This window comes from Armigeres subalbatus, chromosome 3 (genome assembly GCF_024139115.2).
Source record: "Armigeres subalbatus isolate Guangzhou_Male chromosome 3, GZ_Asu_2, whole genome shotgun sequence".
NCBI lineage: Eukaryota > Metazoa > Arthropoda > Insecta > Diptera > Culicidae > Armigeres > Armigeres subalbatus.
The window spans coordinates 287,448,242-287,468,169 of record NC_085141.1 but is presented as its reverse complement, the minus strand read 5'-3'; the positions used below and the strand labels follow the sequence as shown (position 1 = coordinate 287,468,169).

Here is a 19,928-nt window from a genome sequence, read left to right as displayed (position 1 = left end):
TCAATTTCGTTAATTTTAGGTACTTTGAAATCATTCCTCCTGACCATTTTGGAATTCCAACGTGAGTGTGCAAAATTGGTTCCCATCTCTCGCGTTCCATTTTCGATAACTTTTGAACGCGAGCATCAATACTGATGAAACTTTCACCATAAATTAAACAAACCTTCCGCAACGATGTGATATTTAACTTCTCGGTACGGCCACCAGAGGCGCCGCAGTAATTGGAAAGAAACGGCCAAACACTAAGTGGATCCAGAGCCTATTATATAGAGTTGCGCAAAGAGGATCTTCTTACACTTATTCTGAATGATGCTCTTGTTATTCTGTTGGCAACTTTCATTTTTGTTCAACCCTTCAAGTGACTTCACGGGAGTGTTCACTTCTAAAGCTTTTTAATTCGATAACCTGGTCACCCACAGAGTGCAAACACGTGAGTTTCTTGTTGCTACATTGTTGGGGAATGTATTTAAGTTTTTTGAAGCTGTTTCTAGATCAAATCTAATACATTTCAATTCATGCGTTTTTATTCGCCATAATAATCATTAGGCGATAACAATACTTCCGCCTCACCAACAAGCATTTGTTTACTTTGCTCGATAGGTAGACGGTTTGACCATAGATATAATTGACAGTTTGACAGTTTGACAGTTCAATAGGTAGATTTGGCTTCACTCTTTGCACAACTCTATATATAATAGACTCTGAGTGGATCGAGCTTTATGAGCTATATTATGTGCTCCGGCACGGCATGTTCCAAGTACCGATGGAGCTAGGTTCGAATTTACCTGCGATTTGCTGGGGACTTGGCCTGCGATGACCGGTGTCGTCGCGGTCTCAACTGTGCCGAAAACGTTACTTGCTACATCGTCTGTCGGACCAGCTGTGATAGCTTCGACATTTTTAAGCCACACCGTAAAAGAATTTTATAAGATGTTGCTCCCAACGACTGCGAATCAAAATTCTATGAACTTCCTTCCAAATAAGTTTATTTCTTGGCGAAAGTTATAAAATTCCTAACGAGAAAGTATTTATAAGTAGTTAGGCTAAATTTCAATAGTTATGTAAATTCATCTTACGTTTAGTGATTCTGCTGTTTTCACAGTACAAAATTTCACCTATTGACGGTACAGCATCACAGTAAAGGTTCTCCCAAACACACGCGACAGTCGCGACGCGATTCTATCGCTTGGCGACAGCGATTCTGTCGCCGTTGGTATGGAAGCGTATACAGAACATTGCCTGAAGCGATGCAACGATGGAATCGCGGCGACTAGTTGTCGCCGTCGCGGCGATGAAATCGCTTAGGTTTGGGGTAGCCTTAAATATGCTTGCAAGCAGAAGCGCACATTTGTTTATTATCACAATTTTTTTCTAAAAACATCCTTCAGGTTTCAAACACTCCACTTTTAACATATAAAAAGTATTTTTTCTCTGACTATTTCGTGAAATAAGCTCATTCAAAATTTCATCCATGTCCAGATCTTTCGCCATGTTCTTGTGGAAGTGCAAAATGGCCACAGAATTCAGCCGCTGTTGTCCCATGGTGGAACGCAAGTATGTCTTCAGTCTTCGAAGTCCCGAAAATGACCGTTCAGGTGTTGCAGAACATGTGGGAATTGTCACAAATATATTCATAAATTTTACAAACTCTGGGAGAAGTTCAATCAAATGCGGTTCTTTCTTGAAGTAGTCAACAATATCTGAGATATTCTCAACACACTTGTCAGCTTCCTTCAAAGTTTGCAAAAACATTTCCCGATGCAGCAGCAAGCGTTCCAGATCAACATCACCACCATAAAATTTTTTTGGCTTTGTTTGCGTCGTCTCCCAGCAAAAACTTTTCAATTTCCAACAGGAACTCAAACGATTTAGTTTCAAATCGAGCGTCAAGTGATTCCAGAATCTTATTGATTATTTCTTGATACTGGGATTCATTAATCTCCTTAACCGACCCTGCGATTGATTCTTTTCTCTGTGATTGTTCTTCTGGATTTAATCGTTTCGGCATCCTCCGTTATGGCGCAACTTCGGAAATCCTACTCCGGCCGGTTTGCCTGATGATACTCTTTCCCAAACCTCGGAAAACTCCTTTTTTCAGTAGTTCAAACTTGCCTTCAACGTTTCGATCATTCGGTATGCTTCCTCCAGACGCAATGATTTTCTTTGGAGCGCCGAGTTCACCGTTTCAATGTACCCGAATATTTTTACTAGTACCATCAAGATAAAGTAAAAGTCGAATTTCTCCATCATTCTAAAAAAAAACCCGGCAGCTTTTGCACCAGCATCAGAAGCATCACTTTCAGCCAAAGTTGTGAAAAATTCAACCAATGCGGAGTAGTTTGATAAAACAGATGACATGGACACGAATTTGACTGCCTGACTGACTGCTTGTTGGGCACAAAGGTCGAAGTGGTGGTGGTGGAATTATCTGATTTAATAGACTGGAACATCGCGAGCCGTTTTGGTGAATCTCTGACGAAGTTGATCAGAGTTCAAGGTATCTCGGCAAATAGGAATCGTCTTTAAAGTGTCTTGCGCCACCAAGTTCAAATAATGAACCAAGCAGACAAACAAAGCTCTCCTTTCATCCGCAAGAATCTTAGCTTGCACTCCATTTTTGCCACCAGCCATAGAGTAGAGTGGGGCAAGAGTGCGCGTGGGGTAAGAGTACGTTTTCTATTTTTTTAAGTAATAAAAAAGATAAACTAGTAACACTGCATCAGTTTGACAGGTATTCTGGCCAACTATTATCATGTGTAATTGTAAAAGATTTTAATAGACAACAAGGGAGATATGGAGTTGGTCAGTTTGCTAAAAATAATTGGGTTTCCGCAACTAGTATTTCATTACCATATATACGTTCAATCAGGTGAACATTATACCATTTCGATAACCTATTGTATAGAGTACTTTATGGTGCAGAACACCAATCCGGTTGATTTTCCAAGAAGTCAAAACCATTACTTGAATAATTTTTGGGACTGTGGGGTAAAAGTACGCAGGAACCGGTGGGGCAAGAGTACGCATATAAATATTCAAGTTATGATGTCAAACCCGTATCTCCGGCCGAAATAAGACTTCTTCCAAAGCGTAAAGATCCACAACTAAGAAAAAAAAGGGACAGAATTCGAAATTATCACAAGTTTTTAGGGTAAGTTGAAGTAATTAGATGTTAGAAAGGACTGAAGCGAAATAATGAAATTGTATTAGGACTTGCTGTACACCTAAAAATAGTACGAAAACACAATTTGATCTAAATGATAATTCCATTTAATCAAAAGAAACATTCATAACGTTTAGCTGGGAGGGGTTGCGAGATGTGTGACGATCCATATAATTTTTAGAGGATTCATACAAATACTGTAAGATATGGGGGAGGGGTGATGAAATAGCCAAATTTTACGTTACGTGATTGGTGGACTTTCTTTAAGGAAAATGCCTTTGTATACGCCACGCGAAACCTGATATATATTTTTACCTCTGTAGTTTTTTGTATATATAAAAAACAATGGTTTTTCGTATGAAAGTGCACATTTTTAGGACCCCCTCCCCCTTTAAGAGTTACGTAATCTTTAAACATTCCCTAATATATGCTCATTAAACATCAATTAAATGTTATTAACTCTTATTCGTGTTAATATATACTCAAAGTACATGATTGGATAAATGCGTACTCTTACCCCACCCGATGCGCACTTTTACCCCACCGGTGGGGTAAGAGTGCGTTTTTCACATGTCTTGCAATAAGGGTTCTACTAAAACGAATCTCAATAATTTTAATATTTTTTCCACTGGGTAACATAAAGGAAGAGTATATAAATCATCGACACTGATTTGATAAGCAGAAGCTTGCTTCATAAGGGCCACATGATCGATTGAAAACTAAGTGCGTACTCTTGCCCCACTCTACTCTATTCCTTGCTCCGTCATAACACTGTCCTCTACAGTTGGACAGCGGCAAATCAAACCTAATAAGTATATCCTTGATGACGTAATAAAGCGAGGCGGAGGTTTTACATTCCACTTCGTAGAAACCAAGAAAAATTTGTTCGGCTTCCAAAGGATTTCTGGCAAAACGGATGCAAAATGAAAACTGCTCCTTCCTTGAAATGTCCGCTGTCCCGTCGCACATAATAGCGTAGTAAATAGTTAACTTTACCAATTTAATGAGTTTCCGAAGCAGAGTATGACTAAAAAGATCAAGAATTTCGTTTTGGATTCCATGACTACACCAAGTATACGATTCGCGTTTCAACCAAGATTTCAGCTCCCCTGCATCTTCACTGCGCAAATTTAACAAGTTTACGAAATTACTTGCGTCATCATTGTGACCACGGATTGCTAGACCCTGAGAAGCTAAGTACAACAGCGAAGAAAAGATCTTTTTCAAACACCCCCGGTTGACAATCATTTCTCTCTTTTTTGGTCAGAGATCTGCGCACAAACGTTAACTGATGCTCGTAAAGCATGTAGTTTCATCACTGCTTCCCTGTGACACATCGATTGCTCATGCAGTTTGAACTTTTTCGATCCCTTCTTCCAATTATTGAAACCAGATTCGATGAAAATTGTTTCCTTCTTAGAGGAGAACGGCAGACCCATCATATGAAAAATTTCACGACATGTGGAGCACAGCACAAATGTCGTTCGCCGAGTCGTAAAAAATCCATGGGAAGCTTGTTGTCCATCTTGGTATGAACCGCCGCATATCATACAAACATAAACTGCAAAGCTGATTTTAAAAAACTTGTGTATCAATCATTAAAAACAAATTAAATACACTCAGAATAGATACACTTAAAGGACATCGCGTTTAAGAATCCTCAGTCTACCCCACGCATTTATATACCTATAATGAATATGAAAGTTAGACAATCATAGCATTACTAAAATTCAGCAGAGCCGAATTTCATTTGGCTGAATTGACCGTTTGTCCGAAACGGTTATTATGTCAAAAATGGTTTCGCCAGAAATGTCATTTGGCCTAAAAACGACGTACGACGGCGCGCCGATGCAAAAATGTTGACCGTGGCGGCGACGGCGGCGTTAGTTGACGAAAAGTTGCATAGTTGACGAAAATGCGCGTTGTGAACTACCCATGCGATATTTTCATATGAATCTCATCTTATTAATAGTTTATCACAATTTAGGTACTCATGATGTTCGCACACGTAAAGATAAAACCTTTTAAGTTATGGAAAAAAAAAACATTGGAAAATACTAATAAACTTCATTATGCCACCTAAATAATGATTCCATACTAAAACGCCAATAAAATTCATAAGTTAATGAAAAGTATAGGTTTCGAATGTATGTGGCTAATGGAATATATAATTTCTTTCTTATAATCATATACGTATCATTGAGACCCTACTTTGACAAAAAAATATTAGATATCTTAATAATAAATAACATTTTTTTTACGTTCGATATACGTATGAGGAAATATCATAGGAAACGATAACGAACATACCTATCTGCTGATGGAAAGAAGAAATTCTATCCAGCCGTTTTCGAGTTATGCGAATACGAACACAGATCATTTCATTTATATATCCTAGACAGAATAGACTGCACTTTGGTAAAAAGTAAAAATCCAAAAACTAACATGGATGGGACAATTATGCGTAGAAGAGCAGTATATGTTGCTATCATATTATGTCCTATTTACTGGCAATTCCTTATTATTTATACTTAAATTTTTGAGGGAAAGTTTTTATTTTCGTCATATTTTATCGATATGAATTTTGCAAATATGTTGAAGCATGTTGTAGCGGTATATTAAGTACCTAGGTAGGTGCTCGCTGCTCAATCCTGTTATCCTGAATCAAATCTGGAATCAAACCCAGTCACCTTCATCCTCCTTCAGCACGGTCATTATACATCTCAGCAAGCTAAACATTTCCAGATAAAGTGTCACAATAAGAACAACATGAGCACTTCAAGTTTGGTTCAACCGGGCCTTACAACGGCCATCGTTGGCCACCTACCAGCCATAAAGTTGCGCCTACGAAAGAAAGTTCCTCAGCTGTCCTTTCAGGATGTACGGCGCGCCCGAATTCCCTTCTACGAGGCTCTAGTCAGTGAACTGTACGAAGGAGGCTGTCCCAATGCTGCATTTCTGATGCTTCAGCTGATCGAGTTCGAGCACGATCATGTCCCACCGACGTCGGACCCTGCCATCGAGGATAAACGATTAAAAAATTCTAAAAATCTGCTCAATTTCCTCTATAAAACGCTGCGCGTGGCAGAACATCATAAAAATGAGCAGCGCTTTGCCGACGAGGTGGAACACCTGTTGATGATTGGACGATCGTTTCAGGATAATAATCATAAACGGTGGATCGCACGGCAGTTCTTCCTTATTGGTCTGGATCGGTGCGAGGATTGTCAACTGGAGGGCAGCCGGATTGCAACGTTGGCTAAATATTACTATGGAACGTTTCTGCTGAAGGATACAATTTTGGATGAGGCTCTGGAGATGCTTGAATCTGCCGAAGATTGGGCCCGCGATAAAAACTGGCTTTTAGAAGAAGGAGAGGATGCCTTTGGGTCTCACTTATTGGTTAGTGAGATTTATCATCAACTATTTTTGGGGTACTCAGCCATGTGTCAGCGATATAAGTTGTCTGATGTCGACCTGTTTGACTCCTACATACAAATGAGTCATGACGCAGCTATGAGATGTATGCTCTGAAAAAATCATTTCATAATTCTTATCATTCAATTACATCAATTTCAGCGAATTTGGAGCACGTTCTTTGTGAGTCATACATAAGTTATGGAGATTTTCAACTCGATCAGGGAAATCATCGGGAAGCTCTGCAGTGCTACAAACAAGCGTCTAAAAAGGCGCGAAGCATAAATGCTTCGGACAAGGTTTGCAAGCTCAATATTCGGATGGCAGCCGCTCATCGGAGCCTAAATGAACCGAAGGATTGCGAGTTTTTGCTCAGAAATGTAGACCAGATGACTGCAAGTAACAGGAAATCCGAATGCTTCGCCGAGTTGGAACTGCTTAACGGCGAGATCCACTTCTGGAATGGAAGACTGTCGGACGCGTTGGAAGCTTTCAATGGCGCCCGGGACGTTTACAAACATCTGAAGATAGAGAGCAAAATGATTCAGGCCTGCTGCTTCGGAGCACTGGCCGCAGGGGAAACTCATTTTGGGCAGTATGCAAAATTGGTTAAAAGAGCAGAATCTCAAGGACCAATCTCGGAGAACGAAAGCTTGTTCAAACTGCTGCGATGGATTGTGGATAATGTGCCGTTCTGGTGAACTGGTTTCGATGATGAGGATATAAATTTGTTTTGATGAAAAGAATTAGCTATTTTAAACGATGCATTCTATCGAAATGTATGATGTTTGGGTATAGACCAGCTTTACATATTTTTTGATCCGATGCAAATGCCAAATTTTCAGGCAATATCACAGTCATCAGCCGCATTAAACATCATCAATAGCTAGTCTTATCATTATCAATCGAAATACTGAAAGACAAAAGTGGCTTAACCCTTTGGGAGGTCTCGGACTTCTTCTCGTGGAATTTACCCAATTAGTTATATTCACATTTTGGTTTTTCCTACCAGATAAGTGGAGGATTTGCTTAACTACTGTACTCTATTGCACTCTTTTTTTTGTTAAATTTTGAATAACTGTTATACGAATCCTTATAAAAAATACTCATAGCCTCACATTTAAACCTCAAAAACCGACAACGAGCCCCAATTAAATCATAAACATAAACAAATTCAAATTTTAAATACAAAGCTCTTAATCCAAATTTGAAAATAAAACAGCAATTTAAAACTAGTGAACCCAATTTTCAAAAAAAAAAGATTTTATTTTGAAAATTATACAAATATGGGCGGAATAACGCTTTTTTGAACACTACACTAGACAAATGATCACAAGGAATATTACAACCATCTTTTTACGCAAGCCATAAACTTATCAAGATGTGATTCAATCATGACAGCTTTGTACAATATTTTATAAGCGCATCGAAGTAGCTTTGAATTTCTTAAGTTTTATAATTTTTCAAGTTTTATTATCTGTCAAAAGTTTTCAGATAAGAAAGAATGTTTTTCAACTCATGAGAAATTTGCTTCAAAATACAATTCTATTAAACATATTTTTCGTTCTAGGGTCATTGGAAGAAAACTTTTCAATAAATAATTTGTGTACTATGTTGGAAAACTTCCGAACATACTTTTTTTTTATTTATTTTCAGACTAAGGGTGAAGCCTGTGCAATGCATAGAAGTCTTCTCCATTCAACTCGGTCCATGGCTGCACGTCGCCAACCACGCAGTCTGCGGAGGGTCCGCAAATCGTCCTCCACCTGATCGATCCACCTTGCTCGCTGTGCACCTCGCCTTCTTGTTCACGTCGGGTCGTTGTCAAGAACCATTTTCACGGGATTACTGTCCGACATTCTGGCTACGTTCCCGGTGCACCGCAGTCTTCCGATTTTCGCGGTGTGAACGATGGATGGTTATCCCAACAGCTGATGCAACTCGTGGTTCATTCGCCTCCTCCACGTACTGTCCACCATCTGCACCCCACCATAGATGGTACGCAGCACTTTCCTTTCGAAAACTCCCAGTGCGCGTTGGTCCTCCACGAGCATCGTCCAGGTCTCGTGTCCATAGAGAACTACCGGTCTAATAAGCGTTTTGTAGATTGTCAGTTTTGCCAGATTGTCAGCAATCTCACCCATGCTGTATTCTTCTCTTCCACTAACCGTCGTTTCTCTGATCCGGTGGCACCGTGCCTAGTGCAACAGTTGCGGTGCTTCCAATGGCGGATCGAATATCTCTCCAGCTTTCTTCAAGAGACACTGAGCTTAGCTGCTCTTCCTTTGGGAGTGCCACTTCCAGCTGCTGCGCGTACACTTGGTTTGGTCTACCGTCGTATAACCGCCCAATGTTAAGCCGCGACGGCGTGTTGTACACCGTCGAGAGTCTTGAGCGCAGTCACAGTGCAACGAGGTAGTGGTCGGATTAAATATTCGCACTGCGGTAAGTGCGAACGATCGTGATGTCGGAGAATAATTTACCGTCGATTAGAACGTGGTCGATTTGGTTTTCCGTTTCTTGATTAGGTGATGTCCATGTGGCCTTGTGGATATTCTTGCGGGGGAAGATCGTGCGTCGGACTAATATTCCGCGGGGGCTGCAAAGCTCATGCATCGTTGGCCGTTGCCGTTCGATACGGTATACATACTATATATATTTCCTTCCTTCTTACCTGAGCGTTCATGTCGCCGAAGACGATTTTGACATCCCGCAGTGGGCATCCATCGTATGTCTACTCTTGATGTGCGTAGAACGCTTCTTTCTCGTCTTCGGGTCTCCTTTCGTGTGGGCAGTGCACGTTGAAGACAAAAAATCGAAATACAAAAGGTCGAAAGTAGAGATGGACAAAACGGATCACTTCGTTGATCATTCAGTTTAATCATTTCAGTTTAATTCCGGATCTTTCATACGGATCGGATCTTTGGATCAAAACGTAGGAAGAATGCAGAATCGTGAAACGGTTGTCATTTAGGATCACAGTCTGACCCATACAGGCAATAATTTCACCCCTCTTTTGCTTTCATTTATATGCTTGTTTACAGAACCTACAATAAACTTTTTATTTTGCCATTTCCTTACAAAAGGTTAGATAATTTGTTGATCTGGTGAACCGGATCTTTCAAAGAGTGAGCTTCGAATTATTAAGGTCACTCCTGACGGAATCCAATTTTCAAAGAACTCGCGTTTTCAAGGGCACACCATTCGATACAGAAGCAACGCACAACTGTCATTTTTATTTTTTCAGCTTTGCTGCGTCGCAGCATGCGTAAAAAAATAAAAATGACAGTTGTGCGTTGCTTCCGTATCGAATGGTGTGCCCTTGAAAACGCGAGTTCTTTGAAAATTGGATTCCGTCAGAAGTGACCTTAACTCACTTCAAAGATGCGGACCACTTTAACAGCTCCGGATCTGAACGCCCATCTTCAGTCGAAAAACAAAAGGTCGAAAGACAAAAGGTCGAAATGGCAAAAGGTCGAAAAAAGAAAACGTCGAAATGGACATAAGGTCGAAAAGACATAAGGTCGAAAGGGAAAAAAGGTCGAAAGGGAATAAAGTTCAAAGGGACAAAAGGTCGAAAGAGACAAAAGGTCGAAAAAGACAAAAGGTAGGAAGAAACAAAAGGTCGGTCAAGATAAGTTTGGTGAATTCCAAAGGAGTTTGTGAAATGCATTTAACTTCGACCAATCAAAGTTGAATGGGTAATTTTTAAAGAAGGAGTAATTACTATGCAGCAATATTATGGAAATATAAATACACCCAATGATATGGAAATGCTAATATCATCTTCCAAACTTGGACGTACATGTTCATGATAGCATTAGAGGCGAAAGTATAGAATTGATAGTTCCGTTAGGATACGGCAGGCATGAAGAATGTTTTTATAGAAGTCGATTTGAAAGCGAGCGGAGGGCAATATTTGTGATGGCACATATCGCACGACCTTCCTTCTGCCAAGCTCTCGTATGAAGGGGAGGAAGAATATCAGTGTGGAAGCTGATATATCTCCACTGGCAAAAGGAAGGTGGTTTGACTTGCTCATATGCCATCGCGTGCGGAAGGATTTGCTATCGACGAGTACTGTCTCCAAATTTCTAATATGACATCAGCATTTAGTCGAATAGGATTTTTATTGCACAGTTCTGTTTTCTCATTGCGTCCGTCTCGTCGCAACCAACTTGGCTGCCTCTGAGAGAACAAAGCAGAGAAAGGCACTGCTGCTGTACCGTCGACCAATAACAGCTGAATTGATGGATGCCCCCACCGAGGGAAGTACACTAAATTAATGATTTCGTGTGTGTTACTTACGAGAGCTTGGCAGAAGGAAGGTCGTGCGATATATGCCATCACAAATATTGCCCTCCGCTCGTTTTCAAATCGACTTCTATAAAAACATTCTTCATGCCTGCCGTATCCTAACGGAACTATCAATTCTATACTTTCGCCTCTAATGCTATCATGAACATGTACGTCCAAGTTTGGAAGATGATATTAGCATTTCCATATCATTGTAAATCGTTTAACTTCACGTAGAAGTAACACACACGAAATCATTAATTTAGTGTAAATACACCCAGTTATTTTACGTTTTTTTTATAGTTTTATTAAAAAAAACCCTGAATTTTCTATGATTTTTTGTGAATTTTTTCACTTTTATGTTTATTTCGACCTTGCCGTCGGACGCATAAATGTCACATGTTACAAACGAGAAAAATGAGAAAAACGCATTTGAAGTTTCAAAATGCATTCATCCTATTATCGCAAAATTTCGCTTTTTTATTGACTTTAACGCAATAAACTATAGAAGAATATTCATATTCGTTGAGCCGGACTTAAACATTGCCAAAAATAACTATTTTTTCCACGTTTTTTCAATCAAAACCCGAATGTGACACTTATGCCGCGAAATTCACTGGCCAGGCGAAAAATGTACGCATATTTGTCACACCGTGAACTGAGATGGTTGTTGTTAATTTGTTTTTACATTTCGCGAGCGACAATGGTATTTCTTTGGTGTGATTTTTCCCTGTCGGTAGAAGTGGAACAGGAAATGGAATATCCATTACAGATAATCCAGTGGCACGAAAACGGAACAATACTTCCTCGGGTTCGATTTAAAAAATGACACAGGTGATCGTTTTCCGTTTGCGGAGCCGGCAAACGTTCCATTACCGGTCCCAGAGGTTGACCAACAGGTTCTTAGGGGCAGTGGCGTAGTTTCAAGGACAAGGACATATACTACATCTTCAACGTCCAAAGGAATCACGACTGTCTTTTCGAGATGATGGTTACAAAGTGCTAGCAGGTGAAGCAGTTTTTCTGCGGATTTGCAAAAAGTTCTCAATTATTTATAAGTCATGAACTTATTTTCTAGATCATACGGCTTCCACGGTTGGATTGCTTCAAGAGCATTATTTTCTCGTAAAGGGTGCTGGTCTTCAATGAGAGCTTTGCGCCTGTTGGCCTCTACATACGAACATTCCCATTGTCTGCGTGCATTTGGTCCGAGTCAGTTAATGGTCGCACAGCCAACAAAATCCTTAACTGTTTTTGCAAAGTTATTATGAAGTACGCTGTCCTGAAGACAATTATCTTTTGTTTGGATAATTGTTGTTCGCAAAATGAGAACTGGAATTTATTCCATCACATTACCCTACTGATAAACAGTAATGAAATTCAGGTCGAGCGCATACTGTTGGAGAACTTTGAATCGGGACATATGTTAATGGCCGCTGACTCTTTCCATGCGACGTTTGATTCCAAAATGCGCCATGAACGTGTCGTCAGTTATGAAAACTTCAAGTCTGTGGTTGGCAATGCAAAGAACAGTGTTGACGTACTTGATATGCAAGCAACTGACTTCTTCAAAGCTCACCGTTTTGGAGTATACGATAAACCACTGCAAGCCTCGCCCGTACGTGTTTGAAAAAGGCCGTTATGAACTTACATACGCAAAAAATATCAACAGTAAAGACCTTGTTGTTTGTTGCAAGTTGTTTCCCTTTAGGTGACGAATATGCGTCCATTCATCCCGGTGTGACAAGTATGCGTCCATTTGTTCGAATGTGACAAATTGACTTCTGATTTTTTTCGAGTTTTCTAGAATAAAACCTCTGTTTTGACAAAATATTTCAAAAATACGTATCAAATTATGACGTTAGACATCAAAACCTCAACAATGTTGAAATGTAACATGTGACATTTATGCGTCCAACGGCAGTTTGGTTCTTTTCGACCTTTTGTCTCTTTCGACTTTCGACCTTTTGTCCCATTCGACGTTTTGTTCTTTCGATATTTTGTCCCGTTCGACGCTTTGTCCTTTCGTCGTTTTGTCCTTTTCGACCTTTTGTCCTTTTCGACCCTTTGTCCTTTCGACCGTTTGTCTTTCGAGCTTTTGCCTTTCGACCTTCTGTCCTTTCGAGATTTTGTTTTTCGAGCTTGTGTCCCTTATCCCGTTGAAGATGCTATAGTTGAAAAAACGGCCTTTTATCCTCAGCTTTCTCATCCTTGCGTTGATTGGCTGCCACCTAATCACGCGTTGGCGCATCTTGCCCAAAACTATGAAGCCGATTTCCACCTCGTTGATGGTGCCACAGGTAGTCGCTCGATGCACGCTTTTCCACACTTTCTGTCCTGTCCAGCGGATTTCCTGCAGCGCTACGACGTCGAAATTGCGGGGATGTAATTCATCGTGGGCTGCAAAATGGTGGATTGACATCAAGGAAGGAGCGCCCAACAGAGCTCTGGTCACCACAAGTTCCTATCTCACGCTTCCACGGGTCGTCCGATGACAAAAGACCGCCATCTAAGGGTTGTGTACTTAGCTGGTAGTGCAGCCTGGGCACTGTTGTCCTTCTGACATCAGCTAGAGTGAGAAGGTACGCCTCGAGCGTCTGTTCCCCAGGAGGTGTGGCTCAAACAGTGTCTGCCTGATACCCAACGGCTGATCAACGAAATGCTGTATCGCGTCAGCTATACCTAAGGTGGCAGTCCCACCAGCGCGATGTAGGTAACGCGACCCCGGTAAAGTAGCTTATTGAAGCCTCTCTAATACCACGAAAAATGGAAATAGAAGAAAAAGAGAACGTTATTTTTGGTAACCGACCCGTCAACGAAATAAGGACTATGATTGGAAACTCGGTACCTGGAATGTCAGGACCCTAAATGAACCTGGACGAGTGAGCCTTTTGGCTCGTGAACTGCAAAAGGTTGGAGTGAACGTGGCCGCTATTCAAGAAGTCCGATGGCCTAGATCCGGAGAACGTGAATTCCGAGCTGTGGACCCCACGACCAACACTGCATTCAAATATAACATCTATCACAGCGGCGGCAGAAAAGCAGAGCATGGGGTTGGATTCGTAGTGATGGGCAAGCAGATGAAGCGAGTGATGCGATGGAAACCCATTCCTCAAACGAATCTGTGTGTTGAGGATACGGGGCAAATTATTCAATTACAGCCTAATCAACGTTTACGCACCGAAAAACGATAAATCCGACGACGTGAAGGGCACGTTTTATAAATGGCTTGATAAAACCTATGGAGAGTCCCCAAAGCGTTACGTGAAAATTGTTATCGGAGACGCTAACGCTCAAGTCGATAGAGAGGACTTTTTCCGTCCCATAGTTGGTAGGGAGAGTCTTCACTCCGCTACCAATGACAACGGCCTACGGCTAGTAAATTTTGCTGCTGCCAGAGGGATGGCCATCAGTAGCACCTACTTTGCACGAAAGAACATCCGAAAGCACACCTGAAGACACCCAAATGGAGAAACTTGCAACCAGATAGACCATGTTCTGGTGGATGGGCGCCATTTCTCGGATGTTATCGATGTGCGGACATTCAGAGGTCCGAACATTGACTCTGATCACTATCTCGTTATCAGTAAAATTCGATCACGGTTGTCAACTGTATCGAACGAAAAAGTTTGGCAACACTCTTTGTGAGGGTTAACATATTTTCTTTCTAGTTAATTTTATATTTGTTAACTTGTTAGAAGATTGTGATCATAATTCTTCAAATTTATTCTGTGTTGTGTATCAGATATATGCCCATCCCAACAAATCAATGGTTTGATAAGGTCATACAATTTAACGTAGTTTTAGAGAACACCAAATTCTAACTCTAATTCATTTCTAACGAGACAAGAACGTGACAGCCTCGAATCGGTTATTGCTGCTGCTGTTGTTGTTGTTACTGTTGCTGTTGCTGTGGTGGACTTTCTCTTATTGCTTGGTTCCGTAGCGCGAAAGTGACTTTGAGTGTGCCGGAGTATTGTTTTTTCTAAGCTAGTACGTAAATTGCACATAGGTTGTGGTTTCAGTCGTGGCAGGCAAGGGCTTGTTTCGCTGTATGTGAGTATGCTGAGAACATAGATGCGTCCATTTCCAGGAGGCTCAATCGTAGAGCCTTTTGGTGTGGGGGAGAGTGGAGGGTCGCATAAAAAAAAAGATCACAGCGAACGATGCGTTACAATATCCAGCGATTGTCGGCAGGAGGAGTATCGGCTGAGTACCGCCAGAAGGTCGACGAACGGATAAGTGCAATCGACGTTAGCGACAACATTAACGATCTATGGGAGTCGATCCATGGAGCGATGGGCACAACAGCACGAGAAGTGGTAGGCACTGCACAGAGGCACCCCGGTTTGATGTGGAGTGTCAGAGAGTGACAGACGAAAAGAACGTTGCCAGAAGCCGGATGTTGGTGTCGGGTACTCGATCGAATAGAGATCGGTACAAGGAAGCAAGAGCAGCCGAAAAACGAACCCACCGCAGAAAGAAGAAAGAATATGAAGAACATGAAGGGCACAGACTGGAGTGCGCCAATTACCGAGGAATAACCCTCCTTAATTCGGCGTACAAAATTATGTCCCGTATTCTGTTCAACAGATTGAGACCGCTTGTATAGTCCTTCGTCGGCGAATACCAAGCAGGTTTTCGTGAGGGCCGATCAACGACGGATCAAATGTTTACCCTGAGTCAAATCCTTCCGGGAGTACAACTTGCAGACACATCATCTGTTTATTGATTTCAAGGCGGCGTACGATTCAGTGAAACGGAATGAATTATGGCAAATTATGCTTGAACATGGTTTTCCGGCGAAACTGATACAGCTGATTCGTATAACGTTGGACGGATCGAAATCAAGTGTAAGGGTTGCGGATGAAATATCAACGTCATTTGTTACCTTAGATGGATTAAAGCAGGGTGATGCACTCTCGAATCTACTGTTCAATATAGCGCTCGAGGGAGCGATTAGGAGAGCTGGTGTGCAAAGAAGCGGTACCATTATCACAAGATCGCATATGCTCCTTGGATTTGCGGATGATATCGATATTATCGGGATTGATCACCGTGGAAGAGGCTTTTGTGCCTGAATTTGTGTATCTTGGAACATTAGTGACGTGCGATAATGATGTTACCCGCGAGGTGAAAAGGCGTATTGCAGCTGCAAATAGGGCTTATTACGGACTTCGTAACCAGCTTAAGTCCCGTAGTCTGCATACGAAAACAAAACTCGCGCTGTATACTACTCTGATTCTGCCGGTGGCTTTATACGGAGAACAGGAGAACGGTATCTGGCGGCGTCGCATGAATCACGAGTTGTACCAGGTGTATAAAGGGCTGGATATTATTAAGCTTATTCAACACGGCAGACTACGGTGGGCTGGTCACGTTGTTCGTATGCCGGAAGAACGTCAAGCGAAGATAATATTTAGTAGAGAACCCGGAAGAGGCCGCAGGCTACGTGGAAGGCCGCGTACACGATGGCTTTTTGCAGTTGAAGAGGACCTGAGGGCGCTCAATGTTCAGGGCGACTGGAAGCGATTGGTCCAGGATCGAGTCCAGTAGAGAAGGATACTCCATTCGGCGTAGGTTCATCGAAGAGCTGTAGCCCATCAAGTATCAAGTAAGTAATTCATCGTAGATTATCCTGACGCAACCTGCGAAGCTTAGCGACTTGCAGTTCCAAGCTTCCAATCGTCGCCTAGGTTGTTGCCGATTGTATCGAGTCGTATTCTCTTCTATGTCGTTCGTAATAGTTGTTGGTGGTTGGTTGAAGGCGGCTTATTGGGCCTACGCAAACCTCCTGTCTCGTCGGAGGGCCTGTTTAGCGTCCCACCTAACACCAGGTCTTGGACGATTTTTCGATTAATGCCTGCCTAATACCCTAATAGTGTGATGGTAGGACAGATAGTGTGTAGAAGTGGTATCGAAACGAGTGTTTTTCACTAGATCAGAAAAATCGAAATTATTTCGCTCAGAATGAGGGACCATCTGTTACGGATTCACAGAGTACCCATTGTTAATTTCGCTTGACACAAGAACTTGGTCAGGTTCTAAAGGCTTCTCTTCTAATAGGTATTTAAAGTTTCATTGGTAGTTGGTGTTATATTGGCTGAGTTTCTAAAAATAGCACGCGTCGTACTTTTCAGAAGAGGTACCGCCTTACTTCCTGCACCCCGTTTATTTAATTACTAGCAGACCCGACGAACTTCGTTTCGCCTAAAAGTGATTTATTCTCTGATTAGTTCTCTAGTTATGCAGAAATTTTAGTTTCATTTGTATGGGAGCCCCCCTTTCCAAAGCGGGGAGGGGTCTCGAACCATCTTAAGAACCTTCCCCGGCCCAAAAAACCTCTGCATACAAATTTTCATGCCGATCGGTTCAGTAGTTTCCGAGCCTATAAGGTTCAGACAGACAGAAATTCATTTTTATGTATATAGATTATTATGGGCGAGATAGCATTGTGATGTTTCGTTTCACTCGTACCTTTCGATAGTGAAACGCTGCGTAGAGTTTTCTGCAAGTACCCAGTAGCCCCCCAACGTTACAACAGCCTGCGCAATTGGTTACCGAAAAGAAATAAAATTCTAGGCGCTGTTTCAAATAGGCGTATTTGACCTTGAGATTTGAAACGGCTAATAGCCTATTCAGATTGGGCTATTTATGACTTTGTTAAGTGAGAGGGTATTCAATTATTACGAGGTGTTCAGACTGCAGCAAGATAATATATCTTGACGTTTCCATGTTTCCTCATTTGCACGCTAATACAGGGTTGAATTCAAGGAGAGTTTTAAAATTTAATTTGCGAAATCAAGCATTTGTGTGGCGACAATCGAACATTTTTTTCTGAACAAAGTTTCTACGAAAAAAAAAATATAAAAAAAATATGAAAAGGGATTTTCGAAGAATATTTGAAGCTCTCATTAAGGATAATGAGCGAAGTTACATTCATTAGTTGGGTGCGCCGATCTTCGGGGAATCAGACTATTCTTCAATTTATTTTTAAGTTTAATAAGTATTTTGATTCTGTACTATGATCGAACGGAGAACTGATAGAAAAATTTAGAAACCTTTGGGAATTCTCACAAATAAATAAAAAAAAGGATTGGACCAATTTTCAAGAAATATTATCGAACTAAAATGTATTTCCACCAGTATCTCCATGTATGAAGGGCAACTCAGCAATTTAATTTTTTTTCAAAAATGGAAACTGAACCATTGCGTTCTACTCGACAATCAATGATACAGCTTCTAACAAAATCGAATCGTGTGAATGTGATATAATTTAAACTGGATTTTGGATGAATTAATGCATTACCAATCCATGTTTTATTTAAGGTTATTCTACTTTATGTATACATCCCATTCAAATCGTACAGTTGTCCCACGTGAAAAATGTTGAAATCCAAAGTATATTAAGCCATTCAAGGAGCAGAATTGAAACAATTTATGAAATCATGTTTATTCATCAAATATATTCGTTTTACAATAATTCCTACGTTTTAAATTGTCTTCCGCATTGGCTCTTGAACTTTTGAAAATTTATTCGATTTGTTCTATTAAATCTAGGTTTAAGTTAAATACTTCATGTTAATTCTAGAGAGCATCTGTTTTTTAAACAATTCATGTTGAATAAGTGGAGAATAAATAATTATCATCATTATTTTTCATCATATAAAATGCTTTCCACAAAACCATCACAATCCGAGTTATTCTTCAGCGCTCAGAAGATCTCCATCTAACATGCATTCGACCCTGCTGCGACAGAAAGAGCATGACTGTCAACTACGAAACGAAATGAAAACAGAGAGAATTTTCTCTGGCAAAGAGAGCGTGACGCTTGTCATTTTTGTTTTGTTGAATGTCTCCCTGCATCCCAGTTAGAACGAAAGCTCTCTCGTAATAATTGTTCGTAATAAATTCTTCATGACTCTTTTTAGCGGGTATCTTTTGACAGCGCAAAATGTATGGAATATTACGTAAATAATGACATCATAAAGCGTATTTACCCTGAAACGCCAATTATCATGTCATTAATGGCGTAATCTGAATAGGCTATAATACTCTCTCTTTTCAGCATATTTGGCATGCTGATTTTTTTAGATATTGTACAAAGTAAACACTCGATTCGACACCAGTTGTCGCACTAGTGCTTTATATGCCAAATGGCCAATCAAATCACCGCAAACCAAGTTCATATCGATAAAGCATATTCATATGATACGATAACACCTTTGATCTCCTCCAAAACAAGCAAAGCATAATTGTAAAAATTTATTTTGCTTAATTTTTGACGTCCTTTGCACCAGTTGTCGCACTAGTGGTCCCTATTTGGCTAATCCCATAAGAAAACAATGGGATTTGCCAAATAAGGAATCAAAATTAAGAATAGTGCCTAGGGTTTTTAGTACCGTCCCTTTTTGGCGAGTCCCGGTACTACGGTACTGAACCGCTCAGTACCGGGAGTACCGGGAAAATACCGGTACTGGAAGATCTTTTTTCGAAACTCATTAAAATCAATAAAAAGTCAGGATTTAATGGTAACGATTCAAACTTTATTCATTGGTTTGTATGTATTCAACACTTGTCTTGGGGCTTGTCCTTATCCTTGAAATAAGCTTTCAAAACGCACAGCATATTCAATGTTTCGTCAGACATACGGGATCGTATTTTAGTAGCGAAGCTTCCAGAAACAGAGAAAGCTCTTTCTGAGTCTACAGAAGTAGGGCGAACTGTTGCTAGTGAATCATGAAGCATTGACAAGTATTGACAAGTATTGTAAGTTAACTCTTGTCTTACAATCTTTACGAATCCTGGTGCAGTAATCGAATTTACAGGAACACTCTTGCCTCAAGCCAACATGTTTGGGGACGATAACAAAGAGAACCGCAGCGACAATCGTCCTCTATAGTTTATAAACTTTTTTGAAATTTTAGTAAAAAAAATAATATCTTTCTTACTAGCTGCTGCATTCAAAAAATGTGGTTTTAACCATCGGAAGTTTTAACCAAACCTTTTTCCTTAGTACCGAAAATACCGGTTCTTTCATTAAGCCAGTACC

The 19,928-nt window shown here is 40.7% G+C and overlaps 1 protein-coding gene across 1 annotated transcript; it reads left to right on the top strand.

Moving 5' to 3' along the window:
• The first annotated feature begins 5,859 nt into the window (after positions 1–5,859).
• LOC134220191 (uncharacterized) lies at positions 5,860–7,608 on the top strand. Its single transcript, XM_062699172.1, has 2 exons — positions 5,860–6,686; positions 6,743–7,608. Exons 1-2 carry the CDS (start codon positions 5,933–5,935, stop codon positions 7,279–7,281), a joined length of 1,293 nt encoding a protein of 430 aa, XP_062555156.1. The 5' UTR covers positions 5,860–5,932; the 3' UTR covers positions 7,282–7,608.
• The last annotated feature ends 12,320 nt before the right edge of the window (positions 7,609–19,928 follow it).